Source organism: Ptychodera flava, chromosome 16 (assembly GCF_041260155.1).
Source record: "Ptychodera flava strain L36383 chromosome 16, AS_Pfla_20210202, whole genome shotgun sequence".
Lineage (NCBI taxonomy): Eukaryota > Metazoa > Hemichordata > Enteropneusta > Ptychoderidae > Ptychodera > Ptychodera flava.
In genome coordinates, this window is record NC_091943.1 from 12,076,919 (window position 1) to 12,101,654 (window position 24,736).

A 24,736-nucleotide genomic window follows, 5' to 3' on the forward strand; every position below is an offset into this window, starting at 1 on the left:
AGGGGATCCCCTTTTCGTGCTCTCCCCCTTGAGATGTTTTAACAGTTTTACTTAGAAAAAACACCTCTCAGATTGCACCAGACTGCAACATTGCACACATCAATTTCTCGAAATTTTCCATGCAAGATAGGGACAGCCCCTCTGACGCTTTGCCCTCACCATCCCGCGTTTTCTCCCCCTGTACTTTAAAATTCTGCTCAGCCAGATATGCTTGTAAAAACTGTCATTATAGCCATCAAAATTAAACAATACTATATGGTTGGATACTGGTTATAGCGTGTGAGCTTAAATATCTGTATATTGTTGTCACTTTGTGCTGTATTTTAGTATATACATGTGTTGGTCTTTATGTAAGTGGGGGAGGGGGTCAGTCAAAATTTCTAAGTTAGAGAGGGGAGTTACTCAAATTCATCATGATTGTTGGGGGAGGGTTCTTCGAAATTTTGGAGTTTTTGATGAAATTCCTCCGACCCCTCCCAGGCCGTAAATAATGACGGCTCCCCAACGGTGTTTCGGAACCAAAGTGCGGTTCCTTCATCAGTCGCTCAAATTGTTTTGTTTTCCCACGTGTTAGTTAGATGGTAAATGGTAAATATATGTACAAGTATTGTGTTCCAACTCATTATCTAATGTGCAACATTTTACTGGGCACACAGTAGGGGACTGTACATTTGTTGTTGGGAAAAAAGTATCCAAATGAGGAGTGCGAGAAAAAAAGTTACCAGTAATCAGGGAGTGAAAAAAAATTTGAACAGTGGATCAGGTACAAAAAATGCAACCTCTTAAATCTTCCAGACCCCCCAAAGATATCAAATGGTCCACCCCTACGTCTTTCATTTTCGAGGCGCATACCACTTTAACTAAAGCCTCTATTGTCGAGAGGCCACCGCAAAAATTTGCCAGAACGTCAATAGGGATCCCCGTGCAGTTTGGTACTTATGAAAGTACACAATAATGACAAAATATATTTTGATATTCATAACCATAAATTTATTAGTATCAAATTATATTTACAGTTCTGTTTTACTTATACTGCCTTGCAAGCAAGCGCAGAGAACAATACAGACATACAGCCAGGAAAGGGTCGTTTATCTTATCCTGTGAGTAATTTGACATTAGTCTTGTAAACACATCCAATTTAATCGTCTAAAACATGGTCAACGTGTAGAATCACTTTGAAGACAATTTCTCAAAAGATTTCCAATCAATGTTGGGCAGTGAGTCTTCATTGTTTGTTCGTTCTATTGTTTACATGTAAAATCACGAGCAGACAAGACAATGTAGTTTAAAGCTTTGAATGAAAATCTTTCTGTCAACTTTGATCCCTGTCCTATCTCCAAGTTTATCAGTAATGTCTGCAAGTCACGATGAATATCCGCACTGTGTGTTGGCCATTCAAGGGTAATTATAGACTCAACATTGAGTTGTAACTCAGATTTCATTTCAGATTCTTATTATCGTATGCCAAGATTTTTATCCAAGAAGTTCGATCATGACATTTTGAAGAAAGGGAGCAAAAATTGTAGTGTTTGCACCAAAGCGCTTATAAAAAATGAATGGGGACTGAAACATACTCAGGAATGTTAAGGGGGGACCATTTCATTTCCTGAGGGGAGGATTGTTGGAAAAACATCGTTGGCAGGTGAAGGAGAAAAATATTTGATCCCGTGACGACTTGAGAAAAAAATCCCAGAGACGTATTTTTTGAAAAATTTCAATGTTCCTGACATCAGCAAAACTTGAGAAATCTGATTTTCTCATATGTTTCGCCGGTATTTGTAAAAACGTAACAAAAGTCTGGTTAAAACTAATTGCACACGGTATTTCTGTTGCAACAACAGACCATGGAAAACATATTTCAAGATTTACATATTGCAATAACATTGACACAATCAACATCAATCAAATATCAATCAAAGGCAAATTCTCGAAATCCTTTTTTTTTCAAGTCTTCCACCCCTCGGGATATCAAGTGATCCGACCCTTGGGAGTATATTGTCCCTAAACCAATTTGCTCATCATGGATGTTTTACCAGTTATCTCTCGTAAAAAATTTAAACATGGATTGTAAACTTGTACTGAATGCTACTTACACAGAGCTGCAAGGTAATTGTTGGGCATACCCATTTACCATAGGTTACGAAATTTCGTAATCACAAGGGGTGGTTGTGCATTGTTTATGCACATATACACAAATTTGCTGTCATTGCCACTGTCACACCCTTGAAATAAAATGGTTCTTCCCTGAGTGAAAAGTTAAAACATAACTCTGCCTACTGATTAACATGTCAAACTTTAGAACGCGGAAACATGCATTTTGACATTCATACAGGACTCGATGATCATTATTTGATAGTCTGAATGGGCAATGAGATATTGAATACGCAGAGATACACAGAGAAAGTGATGAAGTTTATTGTAATTGTGTATCTCGACTACCCTGTCTTTGAAATGTGATGATGTGATTTTGAAAAAGTACAATACACCGTACACGTGAACCGCACGTGTTATTATATCATATCCGCGTGTCCAAAGTTTCCGGTTTCGAAGATTGCATATCAAAAGTCCCTGATATCTCAACGCAGGGTAGGTCTAACACAGAATGTACGAAATAGCGACAAAATGACTTAAAGAAGATTCGAAAAAAGGCAAAATTGTCTGAGAACAATGAGTCATTCAAACGAAGTCGACAACCCAAAAATTCAATCGCCTTTCTTTACGTCCAGCCACTCCCCTACACTAAATGGAAGCTTCCTGTACGGTACACGAATTCATCGTGACTATGCAAAATTCCTTGGCGACGAAACGGTTTCAACATATCGTTTCAGTGGGAGTCGAAAGACAGCAAGTAGCCGTATCAATTTTGACGGACATAGTCGAGATGTATCAAACGGCTGGGCAATGAATGATTAAGCAGCGCTACGGCATATTTGTTCTATTTTGGATGTCTTCAACAAAATGATATCCCCCCCTACGATATGGCGCACTCCATATAGAGTGTTCTAGGTGTTGCATCATTGTTGATATACGCAAGGTCAAAGGGGTTTCCTTCTGGAAGAGCTATGGTACCACAGGGTCTAGCAAGCAGTATTAGTTCAACAAAGTGAAGAGTTCAATAAAATGAGCGTTATAGGAATCATTCCCTAATCTAAGTCCTACGCAGCCGCTTTCAGACCTCGACAAACTGTTAATATGAAAGCAGTCCATATATGATAATATAAGTCATTTGACCAATGGGATTAAAAGAGAAATTGTGTGAAAAAAATCAGCACAATGCACTCTCAGTTCCAAAACTGCAGGATATAGACTCGTACAGAGTGTTCCCCATGTGTCTAACTTTTGTTATATTGCAAGACATTAAAGGTATACTGTCACCTGTTCCAATTTTGCAACAGTTACCATGGAAAGAGAAAATCTAACCAATCACAGATTTTAAGTGGGTGGCCACTTTTTAAAAACAACGCCCTCACATGGGCGTTTTGAATACCAAGGAACACCCCTTTGACCATATATAGGCATATTCAGATTAAATGTGACTGTGTACCTTTAAGGCATGTGTAAAACATATGATACAACAATTATCAGCTTCTCTTACCCTGTTTATGGATGGTGCAACATGAATTCGCATACACAGCAACAATGAATATGGCTGAGGAAGGGGCAGAGTACAGAGAAAAATGCAACAGCTCTGAGTGCTATAAATGATTCTATAAAAGACAATGAATAAGCTTATTGAAATAAAGGGAGAAAACAGGGACATTTTCATGAATTTTGTTTGATACGAGATACTACTTATATTGTTTGACATGTTGAAAGATACTGAATAATGCTTGACCATGCATATATTCGACCCCGATTTTAGACATGATACATGAAACCATCGAGAAAATGAAGTAATGGTCATGACCATTCATTCATTTTCGCAGTACTATTTAATTTGTCTCATTCATTTTCGCAGTACTATTTAATTTGTATAAAACAGGCCATGGTCACCCATTTATTAAGTATCTTTCAATGTGTCAAACAATACAAGTAGTATCTCATATCAAACAAAATTCATGAAAAATGGCCGACTTTGTCCCTTTAAGGTGGGGCACTGTTGGGCGCCATTTGTTACAAACAGGTTGTGTTATAAACCTCAAGCAGGAACGTCACTGCCTTTGAAAGCTGCTTGCACTGCCCTGTGGCTCACAGCAGCATCGGGATTGGTGGATCCTCTGAATTCGGTGAATGAATGTAAACAATATATCAATCGCGGACGCGCACCATGAGTCGGCACTGAGTTGACGACCGACCGTCCGGGCACGACCGAAGTGGCTGAACGTTACTTTATGACTGTAAAGTATAACAGCTATGTCTACCTCACGTGTCTTTTCCCGGAGACTGCTCGAAAAGCTGTCAAAAGTGACCCGTGCTGGCAGCACCGCGAATAACGCTGGAAAACATGATGCAATAACTTCACGGTACGCAGACGCAAGGACCACTGCACGGCATATCAGTCAAACAGCTGTGGCCCACAGCGGGTCGTCGAGAGGCGGTGAACCGGAGTCGATGCATTTGCCTCAGATTGAGCTGCCGGACTACAAGGAGGAGGAAGAACGGCTATTTCGCGGTTTGGAAACGACATTTCCATGTCTCCTCAGACAGTAAGTGCCAATATCGATACAGGCTGCAGGCGCTTGGGTCACTTTTCGTACAGCCCTATCCTAAGCCCCGTGATTGTACGTACGGAAAGTGAACCACTCGCCGCGCCCGCGGATGACATAGTGTTATTTACGTATGTTTTCCCGAAACTCTCGACAATAAGTTCAACATATATGTACTTGTGTTCATCCCAGCCTTCTATCTAGCGAAAGACTTGTAAGTCAGCCAGCCAGTCCTATTGGTACTAGGCGACATATTAGCGGAACGTAGGATGCTTTCAAACTTTTTTGCAAGGAACGGCTGACAGGCAAGGTTGATCCTCTCCATCATCCGTGATTCATAATAGTGCTAAGCCTCAGTGCAGTGTCCGTGGTTTTGTAAATGAGTATTTTGTGTGTGTGGCCGGGGGGGGGGGGGGGGGGGGGAGGTGCTTACGCTTGCTTCAAGAATTTTAGGAAGTTAAACGCCATACCAAACAAAAAAGTTGAAGTTACTTACTGTCGTTACGACACAGGGCCAAAGTTTGGAGTAAAATTTAGAATCATGTTATGAAAATTGAAACGATGTACACGTTGCTCAGTTCTGCTGGTGTTGCAGTACAATGGTGCTCTGCGAGTAACTGTAAAATTATCTTCATCATCAGAATTTCAGATGCCAGTTTCAAATGATGTGTACACTACACAGTTAAAGCGTCTCTTTTCCTCTTCCTTGGTTGAAGTGATGGCAAATTTTGTGTCTTCGACTATTCAATGTCTCAAGGTTCTATTTAGAAGGTTCTATTTTAAAGACATGTCAGTGACTTGTCAAATAATGAAAAAAAAGTTACAAACGATTGCGCCGACATTGTCTCTTCAAGGTTCTACCCTTCCAGCCGTTGGCATAAATAATTAATTATTTCAGGCACGCATACTGGCTATGAAATCATACACGGTACAAAAGGCAATACAACCAGTATTAAATTGCTGTTCACGTTTCCAGTCTATCGGCAGACTGTCCTAGATGTGGATCGGAAGTGTATCGATAAACACTTTTTGTATTCACAAAGATTTGTCTGGCAGCACAATGCTAGCTGCAGGTCTGCATATAGTGAGTATCCCCATGATCAGGACACTGACTGCTCTGTGACAGCATGACATTCAGCACGTCCAGAAAGTCACCTTTGAACCTGGTGCTGCATCACTCTCCAAGCACCCATCGGTCACGTGTACCGCTGCATTTTAAAGTCTGCGATAGCCAATCAATGCCCCAACTCACTTGGAATATATTGCAAAACTCGTTTTGTGGACCGTATGGTTTAATCAGAGAAACATCCTGATATTATCGAAAAATCATGGCAATATTTTTTACATCTAAAAGTTTAAAAGTTCACAGGTGTAATTGTAAACGTGATGAACTTTATTGATTAACAAAAATTAATACAGTGCTGTGGACAACATGCATCATGTGCGTGTCAGCGTGACACTGCAAAAGTTGAATAACCCTACGCGTCATGATGTTTGCCTCAAGATACTGATGCAAATACAAAATTTTGTTACAAAACAGACACAAAAATGGTTTATTAAGTTATTCAAAAGTGAAGGACCTCTCTTTGGTTTACGGTATACACTACTAGGTGGAAGGGTATAGTGCATACTGCAACCAAGAGAGGTCCTAGACTTAATTATTCATTTGATACAGTATCATGTCAGTTATTAACTTGCATTATAAAGTCTTGTCCTTTACTCATCAAATATAAAGATTTGAAGTAGCCCCCGTGTCAAAAAATTGGACCCTACACAATCACTGAATACGCTGTCGAGCATACAGCCATCACATGTTATACTTCAGAGTCACATGATTGTCAGACTTTTACACTCACCGAAGGAAAAAAATGTGTATTTTTTAAATGCATGCACCTATTTGCATTATTGATGCACAAACTCCATGTATGGTTATACGTATCTTTTATAACTCCATTTATGGCTGATAATTGAATTCTAGTCCGTACAGCAATTTCATTTGTCAATAATAACGTATTACACATTACACACAGGTGTGGTATATCTGCAAGCCTAATTTAATACCTGGTATTTTATCATACCTTTATTGTGATGAACACATAAATATACACATTTTACAGAACAAATTTAATGAAAACATGATCTAAAGTATAGCATTTGCACTGCGTCCCTAAGATATATGCCATAACTGCTCTGAAATGTGCAAATATACGATACTCATTCACCAAACAAATAGAAATGGAACAGACTCTGAGAGACAGTCAATGGTCAAGGCAAACCGTACTTTAAACTTGCTTAGGAGTCTGGGGGCACTGAACCATGGACTCCTGCCCCAGACAATATCACTCGGATGTCCTTTTTGTGTTATTCACAGATCCAGGCATCCATTAACAGTTATGCAAAACAGCTAGGGAATTGTGTGTGTGTGCATAGTGTTGAAATGTAAGCTCTACTGAGGTTAAATATTGACAATAAAATTACTTCAAATTAAAAATATATACCAGGCAAATGAACATTTATACAGTAGCATGGGATAATCGCTAACCACTTAACCAGATCAATAATTTAATGTGATTGGTATTGTAGCTTATAGCTGTACATTCTCATGCCATTAGCACTGCAAAAAGACAGCAGTATATTCAGGCTATAAAGATACTTTAACCTACCAGTGTGGATAAATTGTAACATTGGTGAACACTTAATTGATATCAGACCTCATTTTCAGCAATAATAATTATAAAGCTAAACAGTTGGTAATATACCCAGCTTCATGTAAACATATAGCTGATAATAATTTACTAGGCTAACAGTAATACCAATGCTTGTTGACTGGTCAAGCAGTGGCAATATTGACATGCTGATAATGCTGATAGTGTATTGAGGCAATATGGAATTATGTAAATTGCCTGGCAACCAGTAGCAGTGGGCGATAACATTGACTATATATTCCAGTTATGAATTACTCTAAACAGGTAGTATTGACCTGCAACAATAATATACTTGCATTTGGACTGTGCCAATCATGTCCTTGGCCAGCCAATCAGTGGAAAGGAAATTCTCATATTGACCAGGCATGCAGTAGCAATATTTACCGTGGCATATATCCCATAGGGCGGTGTAATTCTGTCATGGATACTGTTTCATATTTCTTCATCTACATTCAACAGTATTTTTTTCTACATTTTCAGTGACTCATCTGGTCCGGAACCAGCCTACCAGAAGATCGTCTCTGGATTCAAAACTTACAAATACAGAAAACCTTTCCATTTGAAATACAACAATGGAGTTCTTCCAGAATTAGATATTGCATATGAAACTTGGGGAGAACTCAACGCAAACAAAGACAATGCTGTACTTATACACGCTGGGTTGTCAGCCAGCTCTCATGCTAAAAGTCACAAGGTTTGTGTTCAACATATGGTCATCTACTTGTACAAAATTTTGAAATTCTGTAAGACAATGGTATAATGAAGCAAAAGGTTAAAATATGGAAAACATGCAACAAGAATAGCTATTTCAGTTCAGGAAAGCTAGGAAAATGTCCAAAAAAGATGTTTAAAATCGTGAGGGACAGAAGAATTTTAATGGGGGGACCACTGAGAGGGATCCAATTTCATTTAATGGGACCCTCCTTGTAAAACAATAACTTTTACCTTCCCCAAATACTACATATTACCTTTCCAAGAGCTTGTAGCATATTTACAATTTTCACCAAGAAGATTCAGAGAAGCATAAACTGCCTTAAACACTTGCTATTCAAAAATGGCTGCCATCTCTGTGTTAACTATGTGAAATAACTGAATTTCTGATCTTTAACAAAAATATTGATGTAAAATCCTGTTTTCCTCTGTTTCATAATGAAACACACTGGTCTTCTGCATTTTAGCAAAGGAAAATAAGTTTTTAAAAGGCCACGTCCTGAGAGGTGTCTTACGTTTTTTGCAGGACAACAGAAATCCTGGTTGGTGGGAGAAATTTATTGGTCCAGGTTGTGCTGTAGACACTGACAAATTCTTTGTGATTTGTACCAGCAATTTTGGAGGCTGCTATGGAACAACGTAAGTACAGCAGATCTAGATGGAGAGAAAAAGAATCTCAACAGTTAAAATCAGACAAGACAATTTTAAAGAGACAAAGTCGACCTTTTTTGTATCAAGAAAACATTGAATGCTTGCAGAAAGTCACTCAGGGTAAAAAATGACAATGGTACATATCTGTAAAAGTGTCAAAAACTACCTGTTGGCTTAAGGTGGTTGGAAAGGCTAGAGCGTCAGTTATAAATTTCAACAAAACTATTAAAATATAAAAGTAGTCAACATTCTCTGTGGAATAAAAAAAACTAGACATTTGGGCACAAAGGCATTGCAGAGTTATAGCCTGTTAAAACTTCAGAAAAACTGACCAAATAAGAAGAAGTTGGGGAGTCCTTAGTGTATTAACTATGGTAGAGGTCCCCTAGCTTTTAATAAAATGTTTGAAAAGGGAAAGTCATTATTTGCTGTTTTTCAGGAAAGTTTGACAAGGCGGTGCTGGCATTCAGAGTGAGTGACTGCTAATGTAAATGCATTTTTAGATTCTTTTAGTGTCAAAGACGTGTCAAAAGTGAGATTAACCAAAAAGACTGCTCTTTGACTTCAAAAGAGGGGTGCAAATATGGCTTGTTTTCAACATTTTTGACAGAATAACAGTTTTCCTACATAATTGTATACCAATTTAATCCAACTTTGAAATGAGATATGGACATGGAATTTTTACAGCCTATTAACAAGGTTACAGATAAGATGTGTACGGCACAATTTTCCTGTATTTGAAGTACTTTTTGAAAAATCACATTTTGAAATTTGAAAGAATTTTTAATAATTTTTTGATATATAAACCCATGTAAAATCATAAAAACAAATTTTATTTACAAATCCTGCCGTACAAATCTTACAATAAATAGTGTCAACATATTTATAACTAATTTGGTAATATTAATACTATCCAATTATTATTAAATTCAAATATGTAAAAAAAATATGAAAAATTAAATTTTAATATTTACTGGTGTCATATTTCAAAATCATGGCTGTAAATATACAATTTTTATATTCTTTGGAGAAAATATTAACTAAGGGAGTTATCCTAAAAATTTGAACTAAATATCTTGATTCTAACACTTGAAACTTGACATTAACTCTGAGAAAAGAATTGGTGCAAAAATAGCCTTTCCAACCACCTTAAAGCAAAGTGATATTTCATTTGTGACCTCTAGACAGAATGGATTTTTCCTATTCTGACTTACTGTCCTATGAGAAAATAAACATGGCAACACTGTAAGGGAAAGCTGCTAGCTACCCTTATCTCTATGAAAAACCGGCAATTATGATATCATTACAAAAACTTGCATGACGTCCAAACTTTATGTAACAGTGTGTGTTCAGCCATGCACAGTGAGAGTTGTACACTGAACTTGCTTTTGTGGTACAGACCATAAAATGTTTCACTTAATATTCAATCTTGTCTGGCTGCAAGCAGAGTTTAGTTTTTGCTAATTTTTTTGTAATTTTTGTCAAAAAATCTGTTTCTCCAAATTTGCTCATCTGATAGCTTTTATATTTAGTATACAGGTTCTGAGGGTTTGTTTAATTTTTGATGTGTTGAAATTACGGTGAAATCTGCCATTTTATATTTTTGGGTTAATTTTGTTGTTTTTGGTCAAAAAATTTGTTAATCAAAAACTGCTGGTCTGATAGCTTTGATATTTGGTATTCAGGTTCCTACAAATAGAGTAAATGAGATATATTGATATTATGATTAAATCTGCAAGTTTGCATTTTGGGGCAATTTTTAGCACATTTTTGGTCAAAAAATTTGTCTCTCAAAAGCTGGTCATCTGATAGTTTTGATATTTTGTGTAGAGGTTCCTAGGGGTTATCTTATTTATGATGTATTGAAACCATGATAAAATCCTGCAATTTTGTATTTTTGGGCAATTTTTGCACTATTGGTCAAAACATACTCTTAGCTTTGGTTGACATGTTCTCAGGGATGATTTTAATGTGATATGTTCAAATTTTGATGAATCTTCAATTTTGTATTTTTGCAGCTATTTTTACCATTTTTGGTCAGGCCACTGAAATGAGCTATCAAAGATGTCCACACTCTATACCAACATATATGTCACAAATAGTTATTTACTACATAATGTATAGCAGCCACTAGGTCACTTGTTTTTTAACCAGCGTACCTTAAATTCTGTTCTGTTTGGCTCATAACCAAATCTTGCAAAATTCCTAAGTAGAGTCTAAAGTCTAGCATGATTTCAACGATGTTACATTGCCCAAATTTACTCTCGGGCCACCAACAAAATATGTTTTGGTTAGAAAGTGCATATCTGAGTAGATGTAGTATATTTACAAAGAGGAACACATGCCAAAAATCTGCATTTATCTTCATTATTAAAGGGGAAGTTCACCAAGGATGATTTTTACATATGTGGTAGCTCTGTGGTCATTTACCCAGGAAACACTATTTTCACCATTTATAACTCGCAAGATTTTTTACAAAAACGATAAAAATAGTACAGGAAGTTGCCCATGTAATTTGAATCATGGGGAAAAAAGCTCCAAGCTTGGAGCTTGCATAATGTGATATGGAAGGGACCATCTCCGGACGGGTATGGCCCCCTCATTGTCCACTCACAGTAACACGGTAGTAAACAGCGACACAAAATCTGACAATGGACAGTTTATTATAAGTAAATCATCGTTTATGCAAGGATACTCAGTATAAACAAAAGTTATGTAAATACGCACAGCCTGCTTTAAGCATGAGTGAGTGGACAATGCAATACCCATGGGAAAATGGTCCCTTCCATATCACATTATGCAAGCTACAAGCTTGGCGCTTTTTTCCCATGATTCAAATTACATGGGCAACTTCCTGTACTATGTCTAGCGTTTTTTGTAAAAAATCTTGCGAGTTATAAATGGCGAAAATAGCTTTTCCGGGGTAAGTGACCACAAAGCTAGCACATATGTAAAAATCATCCTTGGTGAACTTCCCCTTTAACTCAATGTTTTCTCATCAGTTTGGTTGTCTTTTCATAACAACTGTGCAAACACATGCAGTTTTGCAACAAGTATGCCCTAGCTCTGGCCATTGACCTTAAACTTTATTCTCTGATCAAGCTTGGACATTTTACAATGTCATTCTCTGAGTCAATATAGAGAGTTTTGGAACTTTTCATATAGCCAGTCTTTTACCAGTACTTGCAAAACGTAAAAGTTCTTGAATTCAAGGATATGTTTTTACTCAGTGACTCATTTAATTCAACGAATAAATAATAATTTTTCAAGTACAAGATTCTTGTACTGGTGAAAATTGTATAGACAAAGACTACCGTATAATTTAGGTTACTGTTTCTTTGCTCCTGATCAAACAATACGTCCAAAGCATCAATGATTACGTTACCAAAACTTTTTATTTAAAAGGGGTCCATCATCCATAAATCCGTTAACTGGTGAGGAATATGGTACAACATTCCCAATAATATCAGTGGAAGACATGGTCAACACACAGTTTCTTCTGTTGGATCACCTTGGGATAGAAAAGGTACAAGTATATAGCCGGATTAAACAAGAAGATTATTCAACTTACAAGGACGGTCATTGACCTGGGTTTTATCAAACCTCGCTCTTCTAAAAACTAAAGTTCGTATGTTTGTTTGCATAAGGTATCTTTGATTTGATACTGAAAACAAATTGCAAATTCAGTAGTTTTAAATACAGTCTGCTGAATGGTGTAAGAAAATTTAACAGTGCATGATGTAAGGAAATTATTTTATCCTGTTATTTGGTTTGGTTCCTAGGTCATACTGAAACTTCAAAATGAAAATATTTAATAAGAAATATTCATTTCAACAGATTACATACTCCTTCTGTAATCTCTTACCATTCACTGTTATCACAATCATGACTCTGCATTTTTTAATCTGATTTTTTTGTTCTGCATTGTCTTTTTTCCATTATTTTAATCAGGTTCATGCATCTATTGGTTCATCTCTGGGTGCGATGACATCACTGTTGTTAGCAGCTCTTGATCAAGACAGGGTTTGCAGGTGAGATGAAATGTTGAAAGGATACAGCACTGGGAACCTTTGAAAATATGTTCATTATAATTGTGTTATATAAAACATATACACACTCTTTTACCACTCCCTTAAGTGTTTTGATAAACAGAATGTCAGACTTTCCAATATATGTAAGTGGTAGTTGTGCAAGTTTTATGCATAATATTGGCCTCAAAGATATATTTTGAGTCTCAAAGTTTTACAATACTTATCTGGTCAACTTTTTGTGTGGGCTCATTTTGAAGCTCTGGAGTAAATGAAGTTTTTCACAGTATTATTCTTTTGAAAACCAAAAGAATTTAATTTCTCCTCATGACAGGGATGGCAGCCATTTTGAATTTAAAATATTGGTAATTTTTAGGTAATTTGTTTCTCTACTATCAAAAGGCACAATGATGCCAGAATTTTATTTATGATTTCTAAAGGGACTGGTTGTTTAAAAGTTTCCTTTTGGGAAAATTTGAGCAAAAGTGTAAGTCTTTCAATTTCAATGTGCGAACTGGTGCATCACATAAATGTTCAATATCAGTGACAAGTGAAACTGGAAATGATTTTAAATCCAGATTTAAGTCCAGTGTTCAATGAGAACACTTGACATACTATGAACACAGGCTGAATGACAATACTGTCAACGTACTTCATCTTGATCGTTTTGGAGTAGAACACAAAACAGAACAAAAATACTGGAGAAATACAACAAATGTTTGAGCAAAAGGAGCTTTACGAATACCACGAAACCTTTAGATATAAAGGTTAATAATTGTAATTTATGTTTAAAAGATACCTCTTCAGTGGGAGGGAGGGACAGACTTGAGTGTTGACCAGACTATAGTCTTGCATTTGTAAGGTCACTATAGATTCCTTGCTAGTTGACATTCTGTAATTTGACTCCAACTGTGACACAGAAAACGATACTCCCAAGTATAGTTAGGCTTTGAAAGGGCTGAAGTTTCATGGACAAAAATGCACTGAGTGTAGCATTGTTCACTTTTTTGCCACTTTTGTTTTCTGTCCTTCAGGGTAATTTCCATATCAGGAGCAGCGCGTTCACACCCGTCCTCCATCGCACTGCGGTATTTACAAAGACGTTGCATCATGACAGATCCCAACTGGAACAAAGGCCATTATTACAAAGGCACCTATCCTAAAATGGGCATGAAATTAGCAAGGTCAGTCAGTGTCATCGTAGTTTAACAAATCATCTTTCATCAGGTTTACTCTGAAACTTACGATGAAAAGTTTTGTCAGTAACCTTTAAACTCCATGGCTACTACAATATGTTACTTGCCACAAAATTTCACCACCAAACTTGTCATGAGCAGGTATAGCGATCTCATCGGAGTTTCCAGGCACTAAGTACACAGTCCCTCCACCAAACAGTATAAATAGTACATGTAATTCACTATAGTGCAAGCATTTAAGGTACAAGTGCATGTAGTGGAGGATTTCAAGTGGAGATATGGTGTAAAAGTTCCAGTTTTGGCATGCATCTAACTGCAAATATCTGCTTTTTCCACATGCGTCGTAATTGAGAATATGTTCGAAAATGTCATTGACAGTAGTTTTGTTGTAAATAAAACAGCTAATATTAGGTAGTAGAATTTCAGACTGTACCCACATCGTGAGAAGTTATCGGCTAACAAGGCATCTTCTATTTCTGCAGAGAGATTGCAACAATAGGTTTTCGGAGTGGCCCTGAATGGGAACACAGATTCGGGAGGAAGAAGATTGATTCCGGGGAGAACCCAAGTTTGTGTCCGTACTTCTTGATTGAAAGCTACCTGGATTATCAGGGAGAAAGTTTTGCTGAAAAGTACGACCCAAACTCACTGCTGTACATTTCAAAGGTAAGAATTACTATGAATAGGAAGAGTTTGTACACTTCAAGAAGTGTTGCATGGTGCTATAGGAAAGGTGTATGCAACATCCACAGGTGAACTTATTTGCATAACAAAAGTGGCTAACATTTCCATGTTGCATCACAGCGAGATCTTTTCATGTTAGAGAACTTAAGGTCAATATCAAATTATCCCTACCTATTGCAAGCTAAAACGCATCATTTTGTATTAGTTAATAAATGACCTGCAACTTTAATTTTCCCTGGAGGCATCTTTAAAGAGGCACTGTCTCAATCCCTGGCTGTTGCAGTAGTACTTGTTGACATTTGGTAGTTATATGGTGTTGGCCCTTAATTTGTTTTCCATTGAAATATTTATGAAGTTGGTTAATTTACTTTTAGATAAAGCTGATAAATGACCCTCCCCTTTAACTAAGCATTTTAGCCTTGACCCATACCCTAACAATTTCCCATTTTATCTAAGCAGTGAATGTAAAATGCTGTCTATGTGTCTACTCATGTTCACTATTGTCTCTCTCCATCTTAATTTTATTTCCATCAGGCAGTGGACATGTTTGATATGGCAGAGGGGTTTTCCTCTATGCATGCTGGACTTTCCAGGATAAAGTGTCCAATCATGATACTGGGAGTACAGACAGACATTTTATATCCAGTCTGGCAGCAAAGAGAGTTGGCTGACATCCTGAAGGAAACAGGTGAGCTAGTCCCTCATGGTAATTTAACCCATTTGTCACAATGGTTTTGCCCAAACTCATTTTTATCAATGATGTAATTGTAGACCTGTAAACAGGAAATTTGGACGAATAGGTTAATGTGTTTTACCTTCTTAAAGCTATAAACAAAAATTAAAGCTGCAAGCAGCGTTGGCGGGGCCCAAGCGGTTAATCACGTGACCGATCCAAATGTCTTTTACAAACTTGAAAGAGATCAGCCTAAGGATGACATGAGTAAAATTTCAGCTCAACTGGTGTTTTACTTCTGGAGAAGAAGATTTTTAAAGATTAAATTGGTATTTTTCGAAAATCCAATATGGCGGCCAAATCACGTGACCGATCCAAATGTCTTTCGCAACCTTGAAAGAGACCACTCTAAGGATGACATGAGTAAAATTTCAGCTCAATCAGTGTGTTAGTTCTGGAGAAGAAGATTTTTGAAGATTAAATCGGTATTTTTCGAGAATCCAATATGGCGGCCAAATCACGTGACCGATCCAAACGTCTTTCGCAAACTTGAAAGAGATCACTCTAAGGATGACATGAGTAAAATTTCAGCTCAATCAGTTTGTTAGTTGTTGAGATGAAGATTTTGAAGATTAAATAGGTATTTTTCGAGAATCCAATATGGCGGCCAAATGACGTTACTGATCCAAACGTCTTTCGCAAACTTGAAAGAGATCACTCTAAGGATGACATGAGCAAAATTTCAGCTCAATCAGTGTGTTGGTTCTGGAGAAGAAGATTTTAAAGATTAAAATGATATTTTTCGAAAATCCAATATGGCGGCCAAGGTCATGTGACCGCATGCAATTTTATTTGCCAATTCTTAAGACCTTAGGTCATGCTTGCTATATAAAAAATTTCAAATTGACTAGACCCCTAGGTCAGCAGGAAAAGCCATTTTTAGGTTTTCGGAAAATCCAATATGGCCGCCAGGTCACATGACCAATCAAAATTTTAAGGATAATATGCACGAGTACCCATAAGTACCTATAAGCTCTCCAAGTTTGAGAAGTTTATGTAAAGCTGTTTCTGAGATCAAGAGTGACAAAAAAGTGACAGTAGAAGAAGAAGATGAGGAAGAAGAAGAAGAATATTGAACTCCAGTAAAACCAATAGGGGCCCAAGCCGCAAGGCTTGGACCCCAAATAAACTCAAATGTTTCTTCATGTTGCATTTATAGTTCTGTATGAATCCACCAGTATTCTTATGCTGTGTTCTATGTTGCTTTAGTTTCTTTGTCAGTTTTGTAAATTTTTCAGTTCATATTGTACACACGTTTTGTTTTGCTGAAAAAACGGTGCTTTGCATTCCAAGTTTTTGATATTTCTTTGCAGGCAATGAAGCTGTCACTTACTATGAAATCAATTCCATTTATGGTCATGACACATTCCTCCTGGATCTGAGTAATGTTGGAGCCGCTGTCAAGGTGACCATTTTCTTGATTAATATTATTTCTCCAAGGTTGGTCATACAGTGAGTAGCGTTTGACCTGAAAACTGCAATATTTCTAACTTAACTTTGACCCTTTAACCAAATGTTTGACGTGCCACATTATTCCCTTTGGCAAATATGAGCTCTACACCAGAAAATGGGATTTCAAGGGTTAATTTTTGTAGACGTTGTTACAGTTCACAAAACTGACTTTGCTATTTTTGCCACCTGAGCCACTTTTGCATAGAGTGAATCCCAGTAAGCCAACATTATGTGACTCTCATGCACCAAACAGCTCTTTTATAACGAGAAAGTAGAGGCACTGATACAGATTTTCCAAAATTATTATCTATTGAATCAAAGGGTGTTCATGTACCACTTGCATATGTCAGTGTGAAATTCTAATAACTCGGAACTCTCCCCATTGGCAGGGACATCTGGAAACTGACTTGAAGGAAACAGGATTGACGAGAGATAAGAAATTGAAAACAGAGAAGAAAAGTGTTTGGGAGGAGTGGAAATCCAAGGACAATGACAATACATACTACCTAAAAGGACCGCACAGTCCTCCAGTGATACAAAGGCCCAGCGATGAGGAGGGGAGAGTCTTGGAAGAGGATGAGAGTTTCAACAGTGAAAATATTGGGGTCTTGGAAGAGGATGAAAGGTTGCGAGTACTGCAGTTCCAGTCGCAAGCAGCAGATGCAAGCGTCATGGGTGATGGCGGCGTGTGGAATCAATGGAAGGAGAAAGATGATTTCTATCTGTTGAAAGGCCCCCGTAACTGAGGCATCATTGGCTTTTTTGAGAACATACACATGAATAAGAGCAGGATTTTCGGTCAGGCCAGAACTCAGGCAAATATTACAGTAACTCGAATCTGTTTGTAATGATTTGTCACAGAAAGCCAAAGAAAAGCATGTTGTTGAACAGGGAAAACTTTACCAAAGTTCTCAAATCACTGGTCTGTGTGCCTTAGCCCCAGTACAAAATTTAAAAAGTGCTCAAAATGTGTGTTTTCCTCACAGACATTCACATAGTATCAAGATGGAGTAAACTTGGACTTTCCGCTGTTTCACACAACACAATAAATGCAACGGTTTTAACTGTACAATGTGTATCATCTGAATAACTTAATCAGACAGAGCTTGATTAAACACAGGGGCTGTAAGACATATGACCTTTTAATATGAATATTAATGAGGACTACCTAATATGGAGGTGCCCTAAGGCTCATTTATATGCAAATAATAGGTAAATGTTTACAATGTATGAGCAGGCTTCCAATTATACAAGAGGAAATTTGATACACCTTTGTTTATATGCCGAAATGAACAATTCCGTAACTTTGTACATTCCACGTCACAAAAAATTTACCAAGCTTCCCAAGTTTTTTTTCTGCAAAAATAAAGGTAAATAGTTTTATAGCGCAGTTTTTACAGATCCAGAAATCATCTCTGTATTTAGACTAAGCAAACTTTTGATTGGCTTGACTAAGTCTTAAACAAACTTTTATCTGTAGTTGTCCAATCAGAAACAATCTTAGAAAACAGCTTCTGTAGCTTCTGTATAATGTTGACATTGAGAAGTGAGGAAGTTGAAGCATAGAAATGACATTAATGGCATGTTCCTCTTTTGTCATAATTTTGGTTTGTTTCAGACAATGATTCTTTTTTTTTCAAATGAACAATCCAACGAACAGTCATGTAAGTTGCCATTTTGGTTTTGAACCTTTAATGTTAACTCTTAAAGTTTTTACGCACAATCTCTTTTGTAGACCATTCCTGTATAGTAATGTAAACAAACAATTTGAATCTTTTCTTTTGAACTGATAGACAAAGTTTTCCAGTATATTTTCAATATTTCAAGAATTTATGAATATCGGGATGTTATTGTTATCCATATTTGGTATGTTGTGTATTACATGCACCTTTCTATACATTGAGGTTCATGTTTGTCACACTCAAATTTGTATTTTATTTTGTTCAACACTGTTCTTATAACTTAGTTGCTATCATTAAAATTCAAATATTTCATCCTATTTTGTGCTTTACAAAATCTGACAGGACTCTCAGTCCAGGACTTCAAGACACTCTGAACTGTCGAATTACTATAAGATTTATGCTCTGTTTATGACAGTCATGGATTTCTTGACTGTTACAGTTAACCAGTCATAGCCTCTCTGTGACATAATCAAACTGTTACAGACATAAATACTGTCATATGGCAGTGAAGGAACAAAAACATTTCCTGACAGACTACAGTGACAGTGATACGATTTGGTAGTTGGAGCGAAACCTATCATACAAGTGTCACCATAGCAACTACTATATAATGGCAAGAACAGAACTACAAGTGTAACAGATAATGCCATTCATATCATGTTTACTTCCTTTGATTTCCAAATGAAAAAGTAAGCTTTCTTTTCAAGGGTAAATCTTTAAATTGCTTGCTATAGAGAAAACGATTCTGTTCAAAGTTATGCTATCACAGTTTCTTCAATCTACATGTCATCTATCAATGTAATTTTCCAAGTGACAGCTATGTTTATTAACTTCAGTTAAAAGTCAGTGCGAATGATAATTTTCAGTTTTTTGTAAATATTGGAATCAGGTGTCATGACATCTTTTAGGAAATAAACAAAATTATATATTACATGTAAACCCCGTTTATTTATATCTGTTGACAAAACTCTTATTATTCCATGAACCGTCACCTTCTTGCAAGTTAGTCTACTGCTAGGTGATATGGAGTGGTAGCTGTTATAGTTTGTTACCGGTAGTGCAGTAAGTGTAGGGTGGTGTGAACAACTTTAGCTGTGACTGCTGTGGTGCATCTGGTGATTGTAGCAGTTCACATTTTGAACTTTGAAGTATTGTTATTTTTTTATCATCTATACTCAGATATCATCCTTGTACTTGTTATTTTCAAAAGTCTTTTCAAAAAATTGTGGCACATATTTATTTGTGCACATTGGATATAGAAATGTGATGGCATTTTGAAATAGCCCTATCCTTGTTTGTGCCATATCTGTAGTGAAATATATATGTAACACAAGCATGGAGTGCGCCATGGTAGTTGTACTAGTCGTTCACTACCATATTAAAAAAATATACAAATAAGCAATTAATTGTCATGATACTGCAAAAAAAGTATTTGCACACTATTACAGCTCTGGTATACCAACATTTGTACCAAGTTTCATCAACCTTGAGTCATTAGTTCTTGATATATCACCTTAATTACGAAAATGGGACTAAAATGATGTATGATATTGGCTCGGCTGTGGGCTGTTCTATTGTATTTTACTAGTCACTATTGCGAGAACATTAGCCCTGCGTACGATGCTGTGTGTTTCCCTCACCCCCAGCCAAAGAACCTGACCAGTTCCTAACCTTAACGATAACCTTAAGCGAATAGGTTTTCATTGTGATGCCGCCATGCTAGTTCATTGCTTTTCTTCATATTTTTACTTCAATGTAGATCAGCCAGCCAGTGTAGATCTATGAGTACAGGTGTGACATGATCGAAGTTTCGAGTCCGCGAGACAAGGCGAGCTGCAGCATTCTGAAGTGATTGAAGGCATCCGAGCTGAAATTTCCCAACACTATACAAAAGACTGTTGCAGTAATCAATCCAATTGAAAAGTGACTAATGCATCTTTTCAGTGGTGGGTTTGTCCAACAATTGACGGATCTTGCCAATTTTAGGCAGTGCATAAAATCCATTCTTACAGATGTGGCTGATATGGTTTGACATCTAATTTGTCCACCCTGCGTACCGTGCTGTGTGTTCCGGGCGTTACATGGCCCCAAGGGCCAGTAATTAGAAAAGATCATTGAAAATGCAAACTAGGAAATGGCTGAAGAAAAAAATGCATAGTGACTTTCAATAATATTGTATCATAGTATCTTTAATGTACATAGCAAGTTTCATCAACTTTGATCAAGCCAATTCAGATATATAACCCTCATTATTAAAATTCATTTAATATGCAAATTAGGAATTGGGTGACGTAAAAATGTCTTTTGACTTTCAATAATGTTATATCACAGATTAATATCCCTAATTAGGAAAGTTTATTAAATATGCAAATTCGGAATTGACTAAGGAAAAAAATTGAATGACTTTCAAGAACGTTGTATCAAAGTAGCATCAGCTTGGGTCCAGTCAATTCAAATATATATCCCTAATTCGCAAAGTTCATTAAATATGTAAATTTGGAATTATGTGAAGTTAAAATGCTTAATAACTTTCAATAATGTTGAATCATAGTATCTTCAATATACATACCAAGTTTAGTCAATTTGATCAAGTCAAATCAGATATATATCCCTAATTAGGAAAGTTCATTAAATATGCAAATTAGCAACTATCTTTCATGTCACCCCTTAATGGTTCCCACTGCTGATATATCTTGTCTTGGTGTGATCAACATTTGTAGCAAATCTCATCAAATTGTGTGCAATCGTTTTTAATGTATATACTCTTTTTCTAAAACCATTAATTATGCAAATGAGCAAAAGTATGCAAGCCACACCCATCAAAAACTTATTAGTTCTTGCCCTTTGCTAACTGAATCTATGTACCAGATTTGATTTTGATCAGATCAGCCGTTTTTAGGATATCGGACCAACAGACAGACAGACAGACAGACATCGCTACGACATATGCTCACGTGTGTGAACACGTGAGCAAAAAACGTAACTTGAACTTGACGTCTCCCACCCCACTCCGAATTCACGTGCCACGTGCCGTGTGCCAGGGACTCGTGAGAAATTATACGGAGGGAGGGAGGGCCTAATTAAAAAGCGTATTCGACGAAATCTGACACAATCACACAACGGAATCTAGGAATTGCGTTAGTTTATACATGCCCAGAGTATATTCAGGCAACACCACAATAGCGCTATTCACGATTACAGGTTTTTTACTAAATATAGCTGTACGCGCGCGACATCGGACTCGCAGCTTGAAATGCGGACAAATTTTATCAATGTTGCTTACATGGCCATTTTAGCAGCTTGTACTCTGAGTCGTGAATATGCCTTTAGGCTGCGTTCACAAATAACGATTAGGGGGGGGGGGCTGGAGGAATCTCGATTGAAATCTTATTTTTTTTCAGATCCCCCCCTAAGTCCCCTAAAAAAATTTCAAATGCCCCCCCCCCTCTATATGGTCAAAATTTTTCAAGTCCCCCCAACTATCCAACAGGCCTGCATATTTGTACAGGATGTGAGCGCAGAAAAAATAAACATGTATTGCGCCGTTCTGCTAACAGGTGTTCAACACTACCTGTATTAGCACTTTGTATAGTCATATTCCCAAGGCAAGTTCTTTAAATGCATCAGTGAATTTTTTAGATTTATTGGTCTAAAAGCCAACTTGAGTTAATCCAACTCTGGCCAGGTCGATTGCTCCTATTGAAGAGCACACAAAATGCAATCATGACAGAGTAGGAAAATTGTGAATTCTGGCTAATTGCCGTAATGCACAGTGACCTACCAAAATATTGTTTCAAAACTACAAGACCTATATAAATTAGATACTTCTCAAAATTGACAATACCGGAAGGTTAAAATATTCCATCAAATAAATGTTTTAATCTCTGAAAATTCGGGTGTGATAATTGCAAATTTGGTTAAAATATAAATAATTCCATTTGGTCACATATTTTTTCTTTTAGTCTTTGCTATTCAAAGTTTTACTTCTGTATCATTTTATAATAAGAGTGTGAAAATTTAGAAAATCAAGAATGGTGACCCCATCTTTTTTCTTTAATATTTGATTATTCTCATATGCCAGAATTCAAACATTTCTATGTTTCCTTCCATGTGTTTCTCTCTGGTCTGATCTTGTGTACAAGTGAGTTTCACTGTCATGAGTGTCATTTGACCAAAACTCTTCTTAAACTACCATGTACATCAGAGTCAGAGCTGTCTCTGTCACTGTTCAGGTATGCAGTGACAGTGACTGCAGTAGCAGGGTAGTATCTGGTAGTGACACTACCGTATGCAGTAGCTGTATTAACTTTGATAATTTCGGCAATATTTTTGTTCAGTTTTACAACTGCGTTCTTGTTCTACTCCCTACAGCATGTTGAATTGTCCAGTATTCAGCTTGCTATCACAGCCTGTGTATGTGTACCATGCATTTATATCACTGACAACTGACTGTCAGTCTGGACTCCAATTAAATTATCACCAAATACATATTTATATTTATATATACAGGCTTTGTCAACAAACTAAATATTGTGTGTTTGAGCATGCTGTAGGTAGATAGCAAGAAACTGTAGTTGTTATATTGCATAGAAATATTGCAGAAATCATTAACAGTTGCAGCTTCTGCCCTGTTACAAGGCTCAAGTTTGTTTTTTACGACAAATCACACGTTTAGATTTTTTCGAGATAAAAGTCATGAAATGTGACAAAATGGTTCTAGATTTTGTTAAATTATTACTAACATTACAACATTTTGATGGCATAAAAAATGGTATTCATTTTTCATTGAATTACCTACAAAAACTTGGAATTGGAAAATGTGAAACTCAAAAGGGACCCAAAAAGTCCCCCCTACAGGTAGAGTAAAATTTTCAAATCCCCCCTCCACTACCCCCAAAATTTTCGAATACCCCCTGAATTCCTCCAGCCCCCCCCCCAACCGTTTTTTGTGAACGCAGCCTTAGTATTCATTGTTACACTAGTAGTCGTGTACAAAGATGTGTTTTCGTCATTTTTACATGCGTAATTTTCAAAAGCGTAATCTAAAAATGCGGACAAATATTTATTTTGCATATTAATTAGAGAACAGTCACGTAGGCCTAAACTGTGAACAACCCCATACCCATCTCAACACTAACTTTGTTACGCCAAACTCACAAAAGTCGGGGATAGAAATTAATTAGATGGAATAAGGTCTTTAGAGTTTGATCAATTTCGACACTTCTACACACAGAGAGGCCGACTTCGTCTTGGAGCCGAGTTGTCGCAGAGCTGAGAAGTTTGCGACTGGACGTGTTCTCATTGTATTCAAACTTATTGGCATCTAAAGAGCGGCACAATTGTGCACTTTGTCGCAAAACCGTGATCTTTGTGACAAACTGATGGTGAATCACAGTGATATTTGGGAAAGGGTATCAGTCATTGTTTTCATTACCAGAAAGTAAATTGAAGTAATGCGGAACAACAAATGTTACGGTAATAACACAGCGTGTAGGTATAAAAGTTGGCTACAGATGGAGACATACGGGATACGCTATCCGTTCACGTGATCGCTAGGTCGGAAGCAATTCACACTCAAAGTCGATGCCGAAAAGACAAAGTGAAATACTATTGGCCGATAATTGTAGTTTTTCTCTATTTTCCCGCCTTTGGCAACCTTACCATATGGTCTACAAAATCAATGTTCAGAATTTTGATTCATCAAGTTTTAATGTTACAAATTTACGCGCAGTTTGATTCTGAAAAATACTGGCCCTCCCTTCCTATAATTTCTCTCGAGTCCTTTTCTGCATATGCACAGAATTCGCTGGTCATTTTCTGGTCCCCAGTTCATGCATTTACAAGGCGGTGTTGAAGCCCGAATGTTGATTTATTCATGAAATTGAATCAATGAATTAAATTGGAGTGAAAATGCATCTACTTCTGGCACGCGGCACGTGAATTAGGCTTACCCTAAATGTATACGCATACGCACGCACACACATACATACATACATACATACATACATACATACATACATACACACATACATACATACACTTGAAAAAGTTACCACAATGGCGGTTGATGTCACTCATCGTCGCCTATCCTATATCTCAGTAATTCTTTAGGGCTAGTCTATAAGCAGATTATATCCGGACTGAAAATCTACAATTACAAACAACCTTTTCATTTAAAATACAACGGCGGACTACTTCCTGAACTAGACATCGCGTATGAAACCTGGGGAATCTGAACGTTCCCTCAG

At 37.0% G+C, this 24,736-nt stretch overlaps 1 protein-coding gene across 1 annotated transcript; it reads left to right on the forward strand.

The window, feature by feature from the left end:
* Positions 1-4,188: 4,188 nt before the first annotated feature.
* On the forward strand, positions 4,189-19,427 carry LOC139152838 (uncharacterized). Its single transcript, XM_070726192.1, has 10 exons — positions 4,189-4,646; positions 7,832-8,045; positions 8,589-8,701; positions 12,119-12,239; positions 12,665-12,744; positions 13,776-13,925; positions 14,420-14,603; positions 15,156-15,309; positions 16,668-16,759; positions 17,196-19,427. The coding sequence occupies exons 1-10, from the start codon at positions 4,354-4,356 to the stop codon at positions 17,550-17,552; spliced, it is 1,758 nt and encodes a 585-aa protein (XP_070582293.1). The 5' UTR covers positions 4,189-4,353; the 3' UTR covers positions 17,553-19,427.
* The last annotated feature ends 5,309 nt before the right edge of the window (positions 19,428-24,736 follow it).